Below are 22580 nucleotides of genomic sequence, written 5' to 3' on the forward strand. Positions count from 1 at the left end.
TTTTGTCAAACGCGGTCACTTCCCTATAAGTAAACTAATATATTCCTTATTTGGAAAATCTGCATGATTCTTGTAATTTTTTAGGTGAGCGGAAACCAGGGGCTTCGTAAACTTTATGAATTGTAACCAGAAGAGAAAAACAGTTACTGTGACCATCTTTAGTAAGTTGAGAAGGTCCCTGAAAAGAAACTAAGTTTCCTCGGTACCAGACCCCCAAAACGACAACGTTTTCTTCATATGGGGTGAGGGGGGGGGGGGGGGGGGGAGGGCATTCTCTGATAAAATTCTAACCACCTCGGAAAGAACAAAAAGGGATTTTTTTATGCCTTTGCAGTATCTCCACGGGACGTTTATTAGATATGTAAATTCTTTTTGTCCATTTTAGAATATGCGCGTTTTTGTCAGTTGGAATGTTTTTGCGTCTCGCGCCACTATTCTGATTTAAATAAGCTTGCAAATGAATTGACGATTATGATCAAAGATCAAATGCGCTTGAATTGACTCTTATTCAGGTCTTTTCCGTTTCCTACCCGACCCGGCTGAGTCATCCGCCATTTTGCTAACTCGTTACGCATGCAAGCGCAAATCACTGATAGAATGACATTTCTGCGCACATGGCAGGCTTGATGTTATGAGTCAATTCAAGCGCATTTGATCTTTGATCATAATCGTCAATTCATTTGCGCGATCGTGTTGTGTAACAAATTTGACGTGCTTTTTTCTAGTTACTGAGCTTGCGCCCCGGTCATCAAAGAAAACACACAGGTATCCTATAACAACAAAATATCACAAATAGTCCGTAACACCTCCCCTTAGCCTACTGGTCAGAGCACCAAAACATCATTTTTTTTACGGGGTAGGGGAGGGAGGAGTGCTGCAAATAATTAAAACGTGCTTTCGAAATGAGTCGCTACATCATAACCCTCAGGCTTGCTCGGTTTAATTGCTCTAGCACATTTCAATTTTGCACAATTTGTGCGAAGGCATAGGTTAGCAGAATTTGTACATCAACTGGTATATCAACGTCGAGAACTCGAAAAAAATGCAACAAGCAGCTAATGGGCGGGGTGGGAGGGGGAAGCGCTTGCCGCTCGTTCTTTTTTTTTTTTTGAAGCCCGGGAGAGGCCCACCAGTGGCTTGGTTTCTTTTATTATCCTTTGCCGCCGGATTTTGGTTTCGGTTACGCATCCACGAAAATATCAGCCGGGGATGATTGTTTGGTGTTCCTGTGGTCGCCCTCCGAATTACTAGGGTCCAGGTTCTATCTGAATCTTTGCATGCCTGGTTCCTCAGTTTGTTTTCGTTCTTTCCGCATCCTTCCACGAAAAAGTTTACCTCATTTTATGTCCTGGCCTCACACCACCTTGATTTCTCCATTTAAATCGCTCTGTTTGCCGTTCAAATGATTTACTGCTTACGTGTCACCAGGAGATTACAAGCAAAGGATCAAATTTAGTGACTTCTGATCAGCATCATGAACTCTACAAAGTACCTCGCTATCCTGTTTCACTAAATTCTGCGAAATCGGGTAAGTTTGTAAACTTGTAAAGGGCATAGCTATATTCATACATAATATATCTCTATATAAACAATATGTAATGTATATAAATATATTTGTTTGAACACGGGAATTAGGATACTTTGTCAGCGAATAATAAATAAAAATGAATTCCCAATTTATGTTGAATAAATACAAAAAGCTCAAATAGTCGTGTCCGTGAACCAGAAGAATGAATACAATAGGCCAAAGACTGGAATTCGACTCTGCCAAATTTTCGTCTTCAATGAGACTTCTTCGGGGCAGAATGAAGGCGAATTGTTGAAAGCTTATTTACATCAGAATAGTGGCGCGAGACACAAAAACATTACAACTGACAAAAACGTGCATATTCTAGAATAGCGCAGGCTGTGGACAAAAATAATTTGCATATCTCTACGTGGGCTTCTACTACAAAAAAGTAGTCACTATTAAGACCCCACAAGTAGATCGACTAACTAATTTTCCCTTTTCCAAAGTTACAATTTCAGATTTATAATTATCTATAAGTTGTACCATTATATTACTTAAGACCTAAATGAATGTCGCAATGAAAATGTTGATAGATAAGGTCATCCTTAACTCTTTCACTAACTGGTAATCTAGGGTGCTTATTCAACCTACTTTTGTGATTATTAAAACGCTTCCTAAAACTATTGATAGTAGAACCTATGCACTGCTTGCTACACATAGAGCATGTAATGAGATAAACAACAAAATCTTGACAATCCAAGTCAAAATGAATGACATTCCCGGCAGTACCGTTCAAATGTTTCGAGGCTTGAAAACAACGCTGCTAGGGCTTTTAAACAAGAGCAAAAGAAATATGACAAGAAGCAACCAAAAAGGATTTTGCTAACTCAGAAGGCAGGGGACATTTCGGATTATAAGTTTAGAAATATTTTATCGCTTAGTTAAATATTCAACACAAATTGGGGATTTTTTTGTTTATTTTATAAAGAAATCACTAACAAAGTATCCTTATTCCCATGGTTTGAAGCACAAAGTTTAAGCTTTCTTGAAGTTATTTTGCTTAAAATGTGTCTCAGGACGGTTAAGAGATGGGGTGAGGGGTATATATTTATTGGTTATTACCGTTATGACCCAGACACCCTTAGGAATCATAGGCCCCTGTAAAAACAATATGGACCTTAGGAATCATATTATGGGAAATGAATATTTTATATTATTTTGCAGGCCCTTGTGTCTTACCAAATGGCCACTAATGACTTCCACAAAGCAGAGATGTGCAAAGCTAAAAGATGAGATCTTGACACAACTAGCAGAACAGATCAAAGCTGTGAGTGGACCTGGGTTACAGTAGTTTTGGCCCAATATGTAGGGGTCTGGGCCACAGCACATTCACATTATTCAGGGAAGATAAGGGGGCAGAGAAGGACAAGGAAGCATGCCCTTTCTCTTGATCAGAACGTAGAGAACTGAATGATACTGTAGATCATGTACCAAATGTTTATTGAGCTTTTACCACAATTTGCTTACTCTACCACTAATGGAAAATAGCGAAATCAACACATTTGATTTACAGAATAGTGTATTGATTTCAGCTGAGATGGCTTCATAGTAAAGCAAATTGTGGTACATGTAACTCTCGCACCCAATGAACTGTTAAAGTTCTGTTACTGATTAATAAATGTCTTTTTAGCTCCAGCTTGGCCAGCAAAGTGCTGATGTCATTGGTGATGGGGAATACAAAGTGACAGCCAAGAACATTCATCTGCAATGTCTCATGGACCTTCTGGACCACATTTTACTCCATGGGTAAGTCTTGCATACTGCAATTGCTTGAATAAGCGCCTGGCCTAAATAAGTTCCTTCCCTAAATACTGTAAGCACCTCACCTAAGAGGAAATATATGTGTTTAGTGTTTCCCCCAAATATGTGCCTCCTATATACTGTACGGTAATGGTACGGTACATGTTGCACTTGATTCACTGATGATGATGAGGGGGGCTTTACATTGGTAAAAGGGAAGTAAGAATAACTGACAGTATTACCCACCACAAACACTAATTATTGATGTTTTGGTCTGGTTTGGGAGAAACTTGCACATATATTTTATCTAGAGATAAAACAGATTTTGAAATAAGCACATCCACTGTATACTTCATGTACCTTGCCTGGGCCTTAAAAAAATCATTAGTGCTGTGGCACACGGGGGGTTTTCTTACCAACCATGTGTGTTCATTTTCTAGGTTGGTTTCAGTTGAGTATGGCTACTGGCCATTCGTGAAAGTGTTTACTCATTCAGAAACCATCAAGATAATCAACTCACATCCCCAAGTCACCAATGATTTGGATAAAGGTGAGAATTGTAATACATTTGGCCTGGGCCTTCCACTACCACACGTGCAATATGGCACATGAACCACTTTCTGTTGGTGGATGGGGTTGAGTGTGTAATGCAGCTCACCCTCTCATTTTCGAAATACATTTTTTTTGTTTTAAGCCCCCTCTACCCTGCTATCTCTCACTTTAACTCCCCTCCCCTCCTCTCCCTTTTTCTGATATTCTGTGCAGTCAATTGGAATTGGGCAATTGTAAGGATATAAAATAATAATGGACAAAAACACTGTTCAGATAATCAGATATTTTTAGAGAAAGGAAATGTAGAATTCTGGTGCATATTGTTATTCAGGTAAAGTCATGTATGCTTTATTATATGTATCACAGGAAAAATATTTGATTGTCTTAGAACAGTACTTCTCTACAAAATCTATGTTTTAGAAATTTTAGGCAGACCAGTGTGTTTAAGGCCTCTCCCCTCTGCTGAAACAGGTTTGATGCCATTCGAGACATGTATAGTTTTTTTTCTGGATTTCTCTGCCCTGAAATTGACTTGTTTAACATATGTGGCATTACTCAAAGATTTTGATCCTCAGTTCCAAGATGGGTCATTCTGATGTTGTTAGGATTTAAAGAGTTATAAGCATTTAAATGCTTTGTGATATGATATTTTTTTTTATTTTGCAGGCCGTGTTTGGATATTTATGGCCATCAAAGAATGTGTACTTGAAAGTTATATGAGAATGTTTCTTAATGAACCAAAGTCTGTCAAGAAGTATTACTCAAAGTAAGTAATCCATTTATCCTACTGGATTGAGCATTCAATGTCCTTTTCTTGGTTATTTTTCTTTGTCTTTTATACAGTCTGCTTTTGTTGTTTTTTAAAGGTATGCATTTATGCGAGACAATGAGGTTAGTACAGTACTAATGTACTCTCTTTTTAATAAGGCATGAAGAAAGCACCATACATTTTTCTATGTATACTATACCTTCTTTAAAAGGACATCACGTTAATGCTGGTAGGGAGACAGCATTGGTGGTACCAGGGTTCATTCCCTCAGCGGTGCCAGCTATGTCTTTTAAATAAATTTATTTCTGCTTTCACAGTGTGTGTTATCTTTCCATTTTTTTCAGAATCTTTTGTTGTCACCCTGATTATTACTATTGGTCTTAACTCCGGCTATCACTGTTTACCCCCTTTCTGTGTTTTTCTCTATGCCACTACTGTATTTCTCACACGTTTTCTCTTTGCTGAAACAGAGGCTTGGTATTCTACAAACGCTTGTGTCAGGTCTGGATTTTATTGGCCTCGCTCTAGACCAGGTAAGTTGCCATATTTATTGTACTTCAATAGGAAGCTGCTGCCATATTTATTGTACTTCAATAGGAAGGACTTTAGATCTCTTTCTGTTCAGTTGTCAAAGATGAATTGTACTCTGTATGGCGGTTTTCTAGACTCCCTTTTCATCTCACCCATATCAATGCCTTTATCTTACTGTAGTTGGATAATCAATGTTGTTTAAATTTAGATTTAAATCAAAAAAGAAAATTGCTATTTTTTATTATATCTATTACAAATATTTTCTATAAACAACAATTAAAATGATTTTTTTTCTCTCAGGATACGCCATATTTGGGATATGGCGGAGTTCAGCTCCATACACCAAGTAAGACTTTCTCATATTTGAAAAGGTGACCCTTCCCGGGAAAACCAACCTTAGAATTTTCCGTTTTTTGGCCAAACTCGCGCTTGCATCACGGAACACTTGTGGCCCGTATACGGTAAGCTTGCGCCCGTGTTACGGAATGCTCGCAGAATGCTTGCGAAACAAACGCCATTTATAAACGGAAAGCTCGCACCTGCGTTGCGGATTACTGTAGCTCGCGGAACGAAACGGCTCTAAGGTCGGTTTTCGTGGGAGTCACAAGCGGTTCAAACTGATTTGATGCAGAATATCCTTGTTGTAGAATCCCAATAAGCGGCCAACCTAAACAGAGACAAGTGGCATTTAATAGGTATCAAATGTTCTAGTTAAAAAGCAAATACTTTTAGCCTTTGTGCGTAGGAAAGCCTGGGACTTTATTTTCAGGTGGTTATTTTGAGATTTCTTCTCATTATTATTCCAATATTGGTTGAAAACAAAATATGTGTGGCTGACTATGGCTCTTTAGGGAAACCACCTGCAGGTCCACAGTGTTGGACTGCATTTACTACGACACCTAGACTTACGATTTCCCCTGAGAATCCATAATTCCTGGAGCGGTACAAATCGACTGACATTTTTTATATTCTTTCAAATACTTGAAGAGCAAACCACACTCAACTCAAATCTGTTACCACATGGGAGTAACAGACTGCCTGTCAAGAATGTTACCTCTCCTCGCACACCAAGTCACTCAAGAGAAGGAAGTGCCAGCTTGTCCAGTAGCGTCTCGACCTCATCTACACTCACAGCTCCCACCAGTCCCGTCAGCACAGAGGATGAATCCGTCGACACGGCAATAGGGTCGCTCTCACTTTCTGACACGAAAGAACAAGGCAGCCGTGAACAATCGAAGGGTCAAGAATCGTATGAGCTTCGCGGTGTTCATGATTCGAGTAAATTTACAACAGGAGGACACCAGGGCCACCGCCTTTCGACCGACCAAGAGGCCTTAGCGTGCATGGACCCGAAGTATACCCTGCTGGATGTGGATGCCATGCCAGCTTACGAGCGCCCTACCGAGGAGTATCGGCCAAGGATCGGTAGTAATCTGTCAGAGATATCTATGGATGAGGTGGACATTGTGTTCAGCCACGAGCAACGGACGAACCGTAGACACATGCGTAGACCTTATCGACGAAAAAGAGAAAGAGCAAGGTCCACAGAAACCAGTTCCAAGGCAGACTCAAGGCTAAGACTTCCCGGTGGACAGCACGGAGGTTCGTACTCAATACTACGACGATAACTTAATAGCTATCACAATTAGTGAGTCAGGTATAATATCATGAAACACAAATTTGCAATTGGTTGTCTTACTGGAAAAAGGAATCATGACAGCTGCCCCATTTTTCAGGGTTTAAACGCTCAAAACACAGAAAAAAACATATAATGTAAAAATATGACATAAAATGTTGGTATCTTACTACAAGGTTCGTTGAAAGTTTAGTGTTTAGCTGTGTCTATGATCTTTTCATATACTGTTTTTAGTTTTTATTGCTATTAAAAAAAAAAAAAAACAAGTTAATCGACGCAATCCTATTCAGGAAGGGGGGATGTATTTTTGGAACACAAGAAATGTACAAGCGAAATGTCTTACCGGAGCATGGTCAAAGTTGGCAGGGCATCTATAAGCCTACCCCCCCCCCCCCCCCCTGGGCTCCCAGTTTATTACAGGTACCGCGAGTACCAACAATTTTGTTCAGTGCCATATTCATGCAACAGAGTACCCCTTCTTATTCTTTCAATTTTATCCTTCGCCATGCGATCTCGTAATTTAGCACTCAGTTTCAGCAAAGGCAATTATTAATGAGTTAATTTCTGTTATTGTTGTTGTTTTTTCAGCAGGAGTTCGTTCAGAAGGTGCTCATGAGCGAGCCTCATCGTTCGTATCCGACCAAACGGGGGAAGACTCAGACAGCATTTGCAGTGCAGTTTCAGGGGATTCTCTAGATCAATTCTGTCGCGATGCTGACTTTGGCTCTAGCTACAACCTGAGCACAGAACTTGTCGTTCAACCTACTGTTCTCGAGTGTCATAATGACGAGATTACTCTCCCCAAGGAGAGTACGGAGAATAGAGGGAGAGACAAAGTTGACGAAGATGAGGGTGAAACCTCGAGTCTTTCAATGCTACAGAGCTCAACTGAGTATGAAGGTATGTATACTTGTTATGTCACTTTGAACAAACAAATCCATGTCAACTAGTCAAATCAAACACTACCAAGTAGGATAAGTTTACAGGGAGCCCTTCTTTCATAGGACGAATATTTTCAGTTGTGTTTGTCTTGTAAAACTTCTTCTGCACTCATTGGCTTCAAGACAAAGCCCCTGCGGGCCAAAATATAAACCAAGGTCTGGTCCTGAACCTTGTGCCAACCTATGTAGATATTCGCTAACTCATTTTACCTTAATGATTCGGGCCTTTATTTAATAGGACATTCCAGCTATAAGTTTGCGCCAGCATTACCAAAGAAAACTACCTCAACTACCAGAATGCAGCGCTCGCAAACGAAGCACGCGCTGCATGCCGGTAGTTGAGTTAGGTTTCCATGGTGAGTATGCGCGCACGCTTATAGCTGGAATGGCCTATTTTTCGCATCTTTTGGGGGGGGGCTTATTTATATATTATTATATATTTATACAAAGAATTTGCTGTTTACATTTGCCCGAGAAGCTTATGAACCCGGTTTTAATTTCTCTAGCTTTACTCTTTTTGTATTGAAACAGTCAATTCCTGTTTTGCAGGGATAATCTTAGGGCTGCCTAAGCGCCAGACTTTGCAAGATACGCCGGGTAACCTGTGTGACAGTCACGTGGATGCCAATACTGTGCTGGTGTTATCATTGGAAATATTCAAACACAGCGACGAACAGTTCCAGCAGGTGAAATTTGGACAAGAGATACAAACGCTGGCCTTTAAATCTAAGCGTAGCTTAGTTCTTGAAATAATCTAGGGATTATTGGTGCTATGAATTATAAACAATCTAGTTGAAAATAAATGTGGGGCGCTGATAACACTCCTTGGCAACTGGATTGCTAAATAGCGAATACTGGCAACGTGGTCAAGCCAAAGGCAGTCCAATGCAAATCAAGGTGCATAAGGCAGCCGCCCATACGACTTAGTACTAAATTGAATTTTTTTTGTCGAGGGAGAAAATCTCTCTGAACAAAGAAAAGACGTAATAACGCATTACAGAGCAATGATCTGCGAACTGCACCAACTACGCTCTTTTTCGTCTTAGAAATCCTCCTTATTAATTATCGGGGTCTGCCTTGCCGGGACCTCGCATCCGTTCACAACCCCCTCGTCTAATTAATTAAGTAGCACTCCTCTTTTTCACAGTGAATAAATGTTTTCTCTCAGATGTTCCACGTCACCACTGGACATCACTTTGGTCAGCTGCAATCCGCGTACGTCATGCTCACTAACTATGCGGTCTATCTGCTTAGGAAAGGTATGGTCTTCTTCCATGTGCCCGAGTGCCACCTTATTTGCAACTAGGTATATAATAACTTTCTTAGAAACACTACAAGACTTTGCTTCCCCATGGATTCTACGAGTGCCATCTTATTTGCAATTAAGTGTATAAAAGCTTTCTTAGAAACACTATGAGACTTTGCTTCCCCATGGATTCTACGAGTGCCACCTTATTTGCAATTAGGTGTATAATAACTTTCTTAGAAACACTATGAGACTTTGCTTCCCCATGGATTCTACGAGTGCCACCTTATTTGCAATTAGGTGTATAAAAGCTTTCTTAGAAACACTATGAGACTTTGCTTCCCCATGGATTCTACGAGTGCCACCTTATTTGCAATTACTGTAGGTGTATAATAACTTTCTTAGAAACACTTTGAGACTTTGCTTCCCCATGGATTGATTCTACGAGTGCCACCTTATTTGCAATTAGGTGTATAATAACTTTCTTAGAAACACTATGAGACTTTGCTTCCCCATGGATTCTACGAGTGCCACCTTATTTGCAATTAGGTGTATAATAACTTTCTTAGAAACACTATGAGACTTTGCTTCCCCATGGATTCTACGAGTGCCACCTTATTTGCAATTAGGTGTATAAAAGCTTTCTTAGAAACACTATGAGACTTTGCTTCCCCATGGATTCTACGAGTGCCACCTTATTTGCAATTACTGTAGGTGTATAATAACTTTCTTAGAAACACTTTGAGACTTCGCTTCCCCATGGATTCTACGAGTGCCACCTTATTTGCAATTAGGTGTATAATAACTTTCTTAGAAACACTATGAGACTTTGCTTCCCCATGGATTGATTCTACGAGTGTCACCTTATTTGCAATTAGGTGTATAATAACTTTCTTAGAAACACTATGAGACTTTGCTTCCCCATGGATTCTACGAGTGCCACCTTATTTGCAATTAGGTGTATGATAACTTTCTTAGAAACACTTTGAGACTTTGCTTCCCCATGGATTCTACGAGTGCCACCTTATTTGCAATTAGGTGTATAATAGCTTTCTTAGAAACACTATGAGACTTTGCTTCCCCATGGATTCTACGAGTGCCACCTTATTTGCAATTAGGTGTATAATAGCTTTCTTAGAAACACTATGAGACTTTGCTTCCCCATGGATTCTACGAGTGCCATCTTATTTGCAATTAGGTGTATAAAAGCTTTCTTAGAAACACTATGAGACTTTGCTTCCCCATGGATTCTACGAGTGCCACCTTATTTGCAATTAGGTGTATAAAAGCTTTCTTAGAAACACTATGAGACTTTGCTTCCCCATGGATTCTACGAGTGCCACCTTATTTGCAAATAGGTGTATAATGAATTTCTAAGATACTTTTCTACCCCATGGATTTTCTTAATGCCATTTACAATAGGTGTATAATAACTTTCTTTATGAGACTTATATTTTTCTTTTCTAGTATCCTTCAGAGCAGAGGCAAGCTTCCATACGGATATCTCCATATCATATGCGACTCTAAGGAAAGTGGAGGTGCGAAGGAGTTTTGAAGTAATATTTGCTGTCTCTTTTTTTGTACATTTATAAATGCATAATCTAACAGCCAGATTCGTTGTTAGGCTAACACTGCGGTTCCAAAACCCTTGCCTCGATTGGGGCTCGCAGTCAATCAAACTTTGGGGGCGGGTCCATGCAAATCATACGTATGATTATACTTAAACATACATTTTTACATGTTGTTCCAGATTGGACTCAATTGTCAAACAGTAACTGTCTCGTCAAGGAACCAACAGTTCACAATTTGCTTTGGGGACGAAGCCTGTACAAGGTACTCTATGGTTACATACCGGTAAAGGGGCACGCTTGTTCTATGAAAGTTTAATAAAATATGAAAACGCCAGGTGGGCGTTGGCCTGCCTACACATAACGACTGAAAAAGCCAGTTTTTAATTCCAAAAGTGCCCACCGCATGTTTATCACCACCTTTCCCCCCCAGAGCTTTCATCACGAGTCTGACGTCACACGTGTCGCGTGCTAGTCCCGCCCCCTCGCTGTCCAATCTCGTGTCTAATATCGCCGTGCAGCAAGAGACGGACATAAGTAGATGGATGGCGCACCATGACAAGCTACAGGTAAGGACTGGCGACTCGAGTGTGATCTGCCGTATTGGTCGATTATATGCCTTATTCTTTCTGCAGACTGCCAACTCCAATGCGATTCTCTTAATGTATTTGTCCACTATGCCTTATTCCATCTCTAGACTGCAAACTCCAATGTGCTCTGCTACTCTCTCGCCCACTGGTGCGGCCTCTCTGGGCCTGACGCGAACATCGAGGTGATCAGTTTTCAAAGTAAGTGTCAAGTGTAGGTTGCCGGTACAAGTGTTTCTCGAGCTAGTCTGTGTATGCATTTACGTGTAATTTGCTTTATTTTTCTTGACTACACGAAGGCTCCAGCGCTAATTTTTATCAACTGCCGAAGAATCCCTAGCTTATTTTAATTGGCTGCCCGAAGATTCCCTAGCTTAATTGACTGCCCAAGGTTTTCAGAGACTTTTTGATTAACTGCCCGAGGTTTTCCAAGACTAGTTAATTGACTACCCGATGGTTTCCAAGACTTTTAATTGACTTTTAATAGATTACGTAGCACAGTTCTTATCTTTTGTCCGCAGATGGACTTTTTTTGATAACTGCAATAAGTTTATTGTTTTTTACACAGTAAAAAAAAATCAGTTTCCGTTGAGGCCAAGGTCCCACATAGCATCTACAGATCAATCGTCCCTTTATTTACTATACAAGCGTGTTTTAAAGATTAAAGTTACATTTAAAGATGTTGATATAATAATAATGATTGCAAGAAAATGAATGACTTTAATACCTTACAAACTCGAAACTGCAACAAGAGCTCTCAGAACTCTTAGTTATTCGGATTTTTTTAACACTATTGACTCATCTGTTATTTCTTGTACGGATAATGACGCATTATTCTGAGTTTTCACTTGAATAAATTTGGTGTGCTTTAAATGGCATTATTTATATCTTGGGCGAAAGTTGTCTTGCCGATAATAGTTTGAGAGGCTCTGATTGGTTTACGCGGCTACAGTGTTCTACTCTGACTCCACGCTTTATCTGGCGGCCACAAAGCGACCGAGCGATGGATTTGATCTCTGATCGAAATAACGGCATACGAAGAGTAAACACGATAATGTTAATGAATGAATTACTGAGGATGACGAGGTAGAAGTAATGAGATGCTATGGTGGGACCAGGTTTTTCGGCATTATTCATGAACTGGTAGATGAACCGAGGTAGCCAGGTTACAAGGGACGCAACTGTTAAAATGAACAGCGTCTTGGCAAGTTTGCTGTTAGCTTTCCACGCCTGGTGCTTGTTGATGGGTTTGAAGAAGGTCACTTTGAACCAGATGGAGAAGTAACTGACCACGATTAAGCCAAGAAATATCAGGGTAATAATCGTGATAGCAAGGAAAGTCCTATCATGCAAAGTCCTCGCAATGTCTTTATCTTGTTGTTCCACGGAAAGACATGCCACGACTGCTGCCATGGCCCAGGTGAAAACCGAGAAAGTGCAATACTGCCTGCTAGTGGCGACACGGTGCTTCATTGGGAAAAACACCGCATACGTCCTCTCTAAGGAGATGGAGACCAGGAAAGCCAAAGAAGCACTGAAGCCAAAGCTGGTTAGGATGGGCATAACTGGTTTCCATCTATCTTCTATGAACACCTGACTGCTAGTGATGGCGATGTGGGGAATTCCCATGATCCCGAGAAAGAGGTCAGCGAAAGTCAGGTTAATCAAAAGGTAGTTGCTCTTCTTCATCCGAAACGACTTCCTGAGGAATACTCGAAGGGCGAGTGTGTTCCCAGCTATGATGAGGGTAACAGCCGTAGACATTACGCCAAGTCGCACGAGGTCCTCTTGTGTGAGAGACTTCTGCATGGTTGCAGTTCTATTTTCAGGGGCACTAGTCATTACTTTGATGTTGAGCATCTTCTTACACCTTGGTGCTCTCTGTCACACCTTGCTTCGGCCCACTCCTTATAAATGCGTGTAATTACACGAAGGTATACAATATGGACTTTACTCATCTTACGAGCTGATCATTTATTATTGATTACTAGAGCATACAATATGGACTTTGTTTATCTTGCAAGCTGATCATTTATTATTGATTACAAGTTAGCAAACTTGTACTAATTGGAAATGGATTTTCTTTCGCGTATTTCTCGGCGTGTGGCATTGTTTCTCGTAGTTTTGCTCTTGGTCTTCATAGGGCACATGGAAGAACGATTTCTGCCTGTGAATAATAAATCATTTATTGCAATTTTCACTGCTGTTACGGTTTTGTGTTAATGGAAATATAACGCAGCTAGAGCAGGTGTAAGGGGCAATCCCCCGTCAAGGCATAGGAGAGCGTTAAAGTTGATGGATGTAGCGGGTAAACTCTTGTGTTGAGTAGGTACGCAGCTGCTTTGTCTCCTATTATCTTTATTCTACAAAGGAGTTCTTTTGTCTCTATTCTTCTCGTTCTTTGTGTCGAGGTGCGGATATTGTTCATTTGCCCAATCAAATTGCAGCTTGTAAGAGCTGCGTACTGACCCCTTGTGTTAGCCTACGAAGGCACGTTTTTTTTTTTATTAATGGGTTCGATTGTATTTCACTTGATTTTAATCATTCAAATGGGAGGTCACGGTATTTATTTTTGTTATTAAATTTTAAGGTTTTTTTGGATATTAAAATTACTCCCATATAATATAGTGTATAATCCTAAGAAGGGTCTACTGTTATTTAACTTATTATGGCTACATTCTCAGCGTTTTGCTGGATTGATCATATAATATCTATGACCTTATTAGTCAGGTGGCTATCACATCATCTCACCTCATCATCTCACCACTTTAAAAACAATAAATATCGTGACATCCGATTTAATTAAAAAAAAAATACATTCTCTCTGCGCAGGCGTCATGGAGGGAACACTGGAATACAAACATCACCAGTACTTGGGGATGAGCTTGAAATGGACGACGGGATACTTCATACTAACGTGAGTTGAATGTTACATGCGGGACATGTCTTCTGTCCTGATACACATGTCATTGCCAAGGTCTATGTGATGGACATGGTGATAACGTCTCTGTTTTAATTGAATTTTTTTATCGTTTGCTAACACTGTTTTAATTGATTTTTTTATTGTTTGCTAACACTATCATAAAAGGATCTTTTATTGAGACTAGTGAGCGCAAAAGGGATGAACTTGACGTTGCACTGTTTCCATAAACAGTACTGTATGTACAGATGAAAACAATCAGCTTGAATTTTCTTTATTAGTAAAAGTCTTCCATTTTATGCTTCAGAGATGGCACGCTTTGGCAATACAACAAGCAAGTAAGTTTTGCTGTATTTATTTTTTCCGTTGTCGAAGTCCAAGTGAGTCAAGGGCCTGCTTTTATTTCTGTCACTTTATATACTAAAGTCCATACTAGCTTCCAGCTAGTCCATACTAGCTTCCAGCTAGATCATACTAGCTTCCAGCTAGTTCATTCTAGCTTTCAGCTAGTTCATACTAGCTTCCAGCTAGTTCATTCTAGCTTCCAGCTAGTTCATACTAGCTTCCAGCTAGTTTATTCTAGCTTCCAGCTAGTTCATACTAGCTTCAAGCTAGTTTATACTAGCTTCCAGCTAGTCCATACTAGCTTTCAGCTAGTTCATACTAGCTTCCAGCTAGTTCATACTAGCTTCCAGCTTGTGACAACTAAAACAAAATAAAGGTGTGTTTGTGTGTGTTGCTTAGTCTTTCGCATTTTTTTATTCTAGATGCTATTTGTTAGAAAACTTTGTAAAGGTCATATGTTACCCTTTATAAAAAAAGACTACTGTATTGAATCTCAATTCCTTCAGTATTTTTAACAATTGGATCTGGAAAGGAAAGGTTAAGATGATGCTATGTTTTGGCTGTAATTTATAAAATGATTTGTTTCATTCTTGAATAATGCAAAAAGAAAAAAAAAATATGCCTCTTATAGATGTTCCTAGCAATTTAGAACATTTCATACCCAAGATTTGTTAGATAACAAGTTGTTTCACATGTATGTAATAAATGTTTGTCCTATTTTCAAGAATGATAAAAATGCCAAAGTGTCGATCGACTTGAGGTGAGTAAAATTCGTGAGTATTTGAAGACGGGTGAAAATGCTTAATGTTATAATATTGTTGTTAACATATAAATATTTTTCAGAGGAACGCGTTGTGGAGGTTGCAGACAAATTAAAGACGCCGGGAAGAAATTTGCGTTTGAGGTAAACTGTCCGTACTCTAAAAGCAGACTTTTTTTTTTCTTATATGAACATGAACAAACCAGTGGCCGCTACGGTAGCCACCTTGCAGTTTTGTAAAATAAAGGCCGATTTAGACGCTACGATTTTTGCCTACAACCATCTCATGCGAAAAGACTTAGCTCTGATTTACACATTCATGACTTTTCGTTCACGTCTCAAGGAAATTGCGTACGACTTTGGCGCTTTTTACTCGTCGAGGACTGGGACCAACAAAAAAAAACATGGCGGGCCGTCGCACTGTTGCAGCTGCAGCAATTACTGCTGCAATTTTACGCCGTGAACAAATGGAAAAAGACGAAGAAGGGTCCGAAGGAATGGCTGTCAGAATGGGTCATATTATTTCATCGTAGAGGAGCCATGTTTGGCCAAAGATCCACGCGGTTGCCGACGATATCTTCGTATGGATTTCCGCCATATTTGCAAACAAAAACAGTCATCGTCCCCCGTCTCTCCCCCTGAAAGGAAGGTTGGCCTCAATGCTTCCTTCATTTTACCAAATATGGGCACAAAGTCGTAGAGTTTTGAAACATGTTTTAAAAATCCTACAATTTTTCGTGTCGTAAGCTCGTGTCGTAGCGGAGTTGTAGAGCTGATTTAGACTTTGCCACTTTGTATGCTGACGCGAGCGTGTCGCATGCGATGGTTGTAGGCAAAAATCTTAGCTTCTAAATCGGCCTTTAGAACGTTTACATGGTGGCTGAGGTAGTGTGTGTCGCACATTTAAGGGAAAACATTCTGATAGAAAAGGTTGTCTGATGGTCCGATACTATTCTGTGTAGTAAGCTTTTCTGCCGGGTTTCAGCGGAGGACCGCGCAATCTATCACCTTCCTTCGTCCGATTCTTCGCTCGGTCATACACTTCTGGTTCTCTATTCCCGCTGAAACCCACAAAAAGCTTGCTACGCAGGATAGTCCGGTACGTCTATCATCGTCCGGCCGTATGCGACAGGTTTTCTGATGATCCAATGGGTGTGCTTGTCTCGTCTTTTGGCTTTATATTTGATTGTTTTCATAGATCGTTTCCTCTGACGGGACAGGTTCTCTCATGGTCCTGGCGGCGCCCAGCGAGCATGAAGCGTGCGAGTGGATTTTCAAGATTTGTCAGTCTATCGCGCAATCGGTGAGCCTCTTTATTAAAAAAAAATATTGTTATTGAAGCGTAACGCAAAATGCTTCATAATTTTGTAAAAAAAAATCATATAAAAATGAATTTTTTTCCAATACTTGAAATAGAATTGTGATATTGAAGTAGAACGCAAAATCTTTATTTTTATTTAAAACTAGTTTGATGCTTGAGATAAGACCCAATAAAGAAACAGAGTGCACTTTCCTACGTTCTGATGCGAACTTAAAATAATTTTCGAAAGTTCATTTGGTCTATTTGGAAGAAAATTTAAAACAACCATCCTCAAATTACTTTTATTGACGATGATCGATTGAAATATCCCAGATATTCGCTTGAATTAGCCGATGGAAATGGATTCTTTGTTGCTTCGGTAATGTGGGGGGCGTTAAATGGCGACGTGACTGGCATGTTAATAACGGAAACAACCTCCCTAAAAATAATTTAGTTGAAATTTTTTTTTGCGTAACTTGAACTCAGGTGAAACACTTTGATGACTGTACTTGTCTCGGCTCAAGTTTGTTTGGATGTAGTATGATGACTCTCGCTACAGCTGGTACTCTGTTAAGACGTGGCATTACGAGTAATTCTCGCTGAATATCCCATTTTATTATATACATACTGAGAAATACTCACTGAAAACATATTCAGTATAAAATTTCGTTCTTTCACTAGGCTCAGATACATTATGCCGGCATAATTTTGAGCATAATACTATAGTTGGAGCATCGAGCATAATGCCGGCATAATACCCATTTTTTCAGGCATATTAGTACAAAATCTCTAAGGACATCAAGTGGCTGTTTGATTTTGTTGTGTTATTGCTCTTTACTTTCCAATCAAACCAACAAAATGATTTGGGTGTTTTGATTTGGGGGTTTGGTACCCAGGTTTTAAATGTATGCCAGGCTGCTAAGCCCTTTCAGTTGTCATCTCCTTTGATCACTCATCGTGAGTCATGGCTGGAAGTTCAGAGACAACTGTTGACCTTGCTGGGCCTTTCGTTGATTTGACTCATCCCCCCTGGAACATCAGAAGCTGCAAAGAATGCTTTATCGCAATTAAGAAGTCCAAAACCTTCCGACCTTGCAAGAACTCGACATTTCTTCTATAGACGGGCATGGAATATTGGTAAAAAATTTGAAAAGAACAATAATTTATGTCGAGCATAATACACCTTTTCGAGCCTAATTTTGAGCATAATACCATGTTTTTATGAGCATTGCTCAAAAGCATAATGCTCAAATTTCCGAGCATAATGTATCTGACCCTATCTTTCACTAGTCTTGGCAAATCAGTGGCGCGAAAGATGTTTTTTTCACCCTGAAGAAAAGTCGTTCGCGGTTCTGATTGGACGAACGATATTTTTCCACTGCATTTGAATGGTTTTAACCCCAACGCGGGGAGACGGGTAGCTTTGCATGTCACTTGTTATTGATCTCCATTGAGCTAGAGAATGAAATTTCACTGTGAAAATTGAATACAAAGCGTTCAAAATGGAAGACAATAGACTTGCTACTCTCAATGACACTGTAGAGGATTATGTAGAAAGTCTTGAAAACAACAATACAAAGGGAAAAACCGAGCGAGATGTAAGATAAAAAAACCCTATCTAAAATCACAGTCTCGTGCGTGACATTAGCGAGACAGATTCATTTCAATGTAAGTTTCTGTTTGTCTTCAATTGAACCGTCGAACAGCACAAACCTCGGAGCCTCTGCACCCAAGTCTAATAAAATGTTATGTAATAAGCTTATTATAAATTTCTCCGTATGTATATAATAAAAAAAAATACAGCATGGAAAGTGCTTTGAAAGTGCATTGAAAGTGCCGTACGCGCGCACTTTCCATGTAGTATTCTCTATGTGCTTCTTCCAACAGTTCGACAGTGATGACGACAGAGGGTGTACCATCATGCATTGTGTCCCTTGCTGCTTAATTGCCACAAAAGACGAGGTGAGGGGGTTTTATACACATAGCATACCCCGTAGGGGTATGAAAGGCGGGGAGCGAAACTAGGTTTCTAATATGGCTGAGCCGTATACACCTAATAAAAAATGCCTACGAGCAAACGGCAAATTGCATTCTTAAACCAAAAAGGTGTTTCAATTATTTGTTAGAAAAAAGTTAATTGCTTAATCCCATAGACGACAGAACAAAAAAGTTTTAATGTAAAATTCAATTAAGTTATACTTCATCCCCTAGGGGTATAATGGTACCCATGACCAATCGTCGTGGAATTTGCCCCAAGATCGTTTTTGATGATGTCCATCTCACAACGGCCAAGATAGATGGATTGAACAACAGAATAGGCGGCGCGCCCCCCTTTAATTTACTTGTCCACACGCATGTGCGTACTTTTCTCCGCTGACCACTGCTTCATTACATAGTCTTTAGCTATTCCTCGATGTGGCCACGCTTTTTCGACATTCGCCCCTTTCGCCTCTTGTGGTCTCGCCCTCGCTTGTTTGTCGCAAGGCTCTCATGCTTGAAGGATGTTCTAAGTCGCTGAGTTTCCCTGCGAGGGTTTTTTCGAACAGGGTCGGAATATCTCACCTCCAAAATCGCCGGTAATTTCAAGCCTTTTTTAACCGCTTCCCCATATGTCGTTTCTCTTTCTTGGGACATCTTCATTTTATTCTTCGTTTCGTGATATTGCATGGATTGACCTCCATCGTGAAAACGTGATAATAGATCGCGTAATTTTGCGTCATCAAGGCCGAGCTCTTGTTCAAATAACCTCTTAGCGGTTTTCTGCGCATCTTCTTTTAGACAGAGATCTATAAGTACATGCTTGTAGGTTGGTGATTGGGTACGTTCCTTTTTTTGATTTGTTGACGGCGGGATGCTTTTCCGTCTTACGGTATGTTTTAGTTTCCCTAAGTCCTTTGCAAGCACTGTCAATGGCTCACTTTTTCGCCTCATGTTCGGTGCTCTAGTGGCTTTTCGAGCTTTTGACCTGTGCTCATACGGCCTCGTGGAGAACCCACTACTCTGTAAAGTTGTGATATTTGATGAGCGAACCTCAAGGGGTCCTAAGTTATCCTCACTGGAAACCAAGTTGAACGTCTCGCAAAAATCCTGGATGGTATCATCGTTCTTATCTTCATTAATTGACGGGAGAGTAGAACTTCTTTTCAGTGAACTCAAAACTTTTCTCATCTTCCCAGCTAGCATCCAGCTAGCACTGCCATATATTAATCTTGTGTTGTGTTGCGGGCCTCACATATATGCAATAAGGGCCTCTGAGTTTAATATACTTTTTAATAAAGTTTTTCTTTGTGTTTTTCTTATAGCTTTTGTACATAAAGCTTAGTGAATTCACTCCGGCCTGATTTTTATTATGTTTGTATTCCATTTCTAATTAAACCATTCCAAATTACAAAATGGACCTGCGTGTTACAATTATTATAAATATAAACTAAAAAGTTGGACTACTGAGTTTAAGCTGCTCTACTCTTTGCCCTAGTTTTTTTTCGTACTTTATTTGTAGTTTTTGCACTAGTAATTAGAATCTATTGTGTTTTTGTTTCAACAGAGTCATTTATGCTAAACACATTCGTGCTTAAAACCACGTTTAACTCTTATCTGATTATTATCAGAAAATGCATTTGCAGTATATGGAGGATTAGTCGAGAAAATTTTCATGCTCAAAGTAAAAACAGAGCTCAAGGTCTTTTGCCCGCTATTGATTAAATTAACAAAGGCCTTCAAGGCTTTAAACGATATTAATTAATTAAAGATATTTACAATCAAATCTGAATGGTATGCCCTATTTGAATAAACAAAGATAGTTATAGTTATCTTATTATGCTTATTTACTATTTATTTAAGAGTGACTGCGTACTGTGAATTTTCTTTTTTGTTTTGCTAAGCGAATTGTATCACAAGATAAAAATAAAAATCCCTGTCTCACTGCCCTTGTTTTTGTACACACTGTAAGATATTTAAACCTGCTAAATACTCACTTGGGATATTTTTCAGTTGGTAGTTTGCCTGTGTCAATCGAGTGAACCCGCCTCCTACCAGCTCATCAGCTGTTGCTCCCTTCAGTGTGTGACCCGGATATTCGTGGATAACCAAATAAGGAATTACTGCATCGTGGTATGTTAAACAGTGCAGTGCAAAGAAGATAGATTAAAACCTCGATAACTAGAACATCCCGCTAACCGGTGATTCCCGATTGTACCTTCGATAAAATAAACTTCTGATGAATCGTTTCTCCAAGGTTTTAGGTTTCATTAAGGACTTACGCTAAACATCACCTGTGCAGAAGTCTCTAACCCAAATCCCCACTATAAGATCTCACTGTCAATAATTCCCTTTCCAAGTTCCTCTCACTAACCATGTCAATTACCCCTACAGAAATTCCAGTACAGTGAACTCCATGACACGGAGGCCGCCTGGTTGCTGTGTTTCAGGACTGAGTATGAACTGGGCAAGTTTGAGTCAACAGTGGCTGGAGCGTGGAGGGAACTTTTCCAGGTAGGGAGCCGGGGGGGGGGGGGAACTGTTCCAGGTAGAAGAGAACCATTCCAGGTAGGGAGCTGGGAAGGGAGCTATTCCAGGTAGGGAGGTGGGGAGGGAGCTATTCCAGGTAGGGAGCCGAGGAAGGGATTATTCCAGGTAGGGAAGTGGGGAGGGAACCATTCCAGGTAGGGAGGTGGGGAGGGAGCTATTCCAGGTAGGGAGGTGGGGAGGGAGCTATTCCAGGTAGGGAGGTGGGGAGGGAGCTATTCCAGGTAGGGAGGTGGGGAGGGAGCTATTCCAGGTAGGGAGCCAAGGAAGCGATTATTCCAGGTAGGGAAGTGGGGAGGGAACCGTTCCAGGTAGGGAGGTGGGGAGGGAGCTATTCCAGGTAGGGAGGTGGGGAGGGAGCTATTCCAGGTAGGGAGCCGAGGAAGGGATTATTCCAGGTAGGGAAGTGGGGAGGGAACCATCCCAGGTATGTAGGTGGGGAGGGAACAATTCCGGGTAGGAAAGTGAATCATTTCAGGAAGGGAAGTGGGGAGGGAACTATTCAAGGTAGGGGAGTGGGGAGAGGCAAGTAAGGAGGGAATCATTCAAGGTAGGGAAGTGTAAAGGAAATAATTCCAGGAAGGAAAGTGGGGAGGCAACTATTCCAAGTAGAGAGGTTGAGAGGGATTTATTCCAAGTAGAGGGGTTGAGAGGGGTTTATTTGTAGTAGAGAGGTTCAGAGGGATTTATTCCAAGTAGAGTGGTTAAGAGGGATTTATTCTAAGTAGAGAGGTTAAGAGGGATTTATTCCAAGTGGGGAGGTGGGAAGGGAACTTTGTTTAGGTATCTGTGTTATTGATACGAAAATGCAGAATTTTTTTGTTCCTCCAACTCGTATTGATTATATGGAAACCCGCCTTTAAAAACCGACAGATATTACTCAGCCCCTGTTTGATAAAGGGGTGCTCGCAAGGGTCTTTAACCTGACCCCGTTCTGTTTAGGACAAAATATCTGAAATATCATACCCTGTTCAGGACAAAATATCTGAAATATCATACCCTGTTTAGGACAAAATATCTGAAATATCATACCCTGTTCAGGAAAAAATATCTGAAATATTATACCCTGTTCAGGACAAAATATCTGAAATATCATACCCTGTTTAGGACAAAATATCTGAAATATCATACCCTGCTTAGGACAAAATATCTGAAATTCTCACACCCGGCGGCACATCCCCCATCCTCCTTCCACTGGATAACTAGATGGAAATGATTTCTTCTGTTTGTTTCATGATCAGGTGGATTTACAGTTCCTGGTACTGGGTGACGTGCCGGCGCGCAAAGACGCACGGGAACGAGTTAGGAAAATCGAGCAATTTTATACAAAAATATCTTAACAGCCTTTGCATGAATTTCGAATTTTTTATACTATTAACGTTCAAAGAAATGACACTTCAACGTTCTTCAATGCTATTTACAACCGCGAATCAATATGTATTTACGATTCATACATTTACCAATTTATAATTTATCAATGTAAAATATATCGTGCAAGTTTTTTATCCAGTGTGAACCATTTTTTTTTACTCTATTTTTATGTAAACATGAACACAAATAAATACACTCAGTACCGAAATAGTCATTATTT

At 40.1% G+C, this 22580-nt stretch overlaps 1 protein-coding gene across 5 annotated transcripts; it reads left to right on the forward strand.

Annotated features, from left to right (window-relative positions):
- The first annotated feature begins 1284 nt into the window (after positions 1–1284).
- On the forward strand, positions 1285–22568 carry LOC5513255 (pleckstrin homology domain-containing family M member 2). 5 transcript variants are annotated; one of them, XM_048725190.1, is made up of 25 exons: positions 1285–1528; positions 2735–2837; positions 3201–3316; positions 3751–3860; positions 4529–4628; positions 4729–4753; positions 5102–5164; positions 5463–5508; positions 6150–6764; positions 7387–7698; positions 8289–8425; positions 8908–8998; positions 10453–10541; positions 10736–10818; positions 10987–11122; positions 11251–11341; positions 13973–14057; positions 14368–14398; positions 15131–15165; positions 15249–15309; positions 16364–16468; positions 18353–18427; positions 20456–20575; positions 20837–20956; positions 22231–22568. In XM_048725190.1, the coding sequence occupies exons 2-25, from the start codon at positions 2763–2765 to the stop codon at positions 22327–22329; spliced, it is 2820 nt and encodes a 939-aa protein (XP_048581147.1). In that variant the 5' UTR covers positions 1285–1528; positions 2735–2762; the 3' UTR covers positions 22330–22568. The 5 variants fall into 5 exon arrangements, with proteins under 5 accessions (XP_048581147.1, XP_032238661.2, XP_048581148.1 ...); XM_032382770.2 differs by having other exon boundaries at positions 10453–10523; XM_048725191.1 differs by having other exon boundaries at positions 7390–7698.
- Positions 22569–22580: the final 12 nt, after the last annotated feature.

The sequence above is a fragment of the Nematostella vectensis genome, chromosome 3, assembly GCF_932526225.1.
Source record: "Nematostella vectensis chromosome 3, jaNemVect1.1, whole genome shotgun sequence".
Classification (NCBI taxonomy): domain Eukaryota; kingdom Metazoa; phylum Cnidaria; class Anthozoa; order Actiniaria; family Edwardsiidae; genus Nematostella; species Nematostella vectensis.

Bases quoted from the DNA above. Each gene is read 5' to 3' on its own strand.
- LOC5513255 (XM_048725190.1), top strand. From the start codon at position 2,763: ATGACTTCCACAAAGCAGAGATGTGCAAAGCTAAAAGATGAGATCTTG. The intron at 11,342-13,972 runs GTAAGTGTCAAG...CTCTCTGCGCAG, and splicing joins CGAGGTGATCAGTTTTCAAA to GCGTCATGGAGGGAACACTG. The intron at 14,058-14,367 runs GTGAGTTGAATG...TTTATGCTTCAG, and splicing joins ACGGGATACTTCATACTAAC to AGATGGCACGCTTTGGCAAT.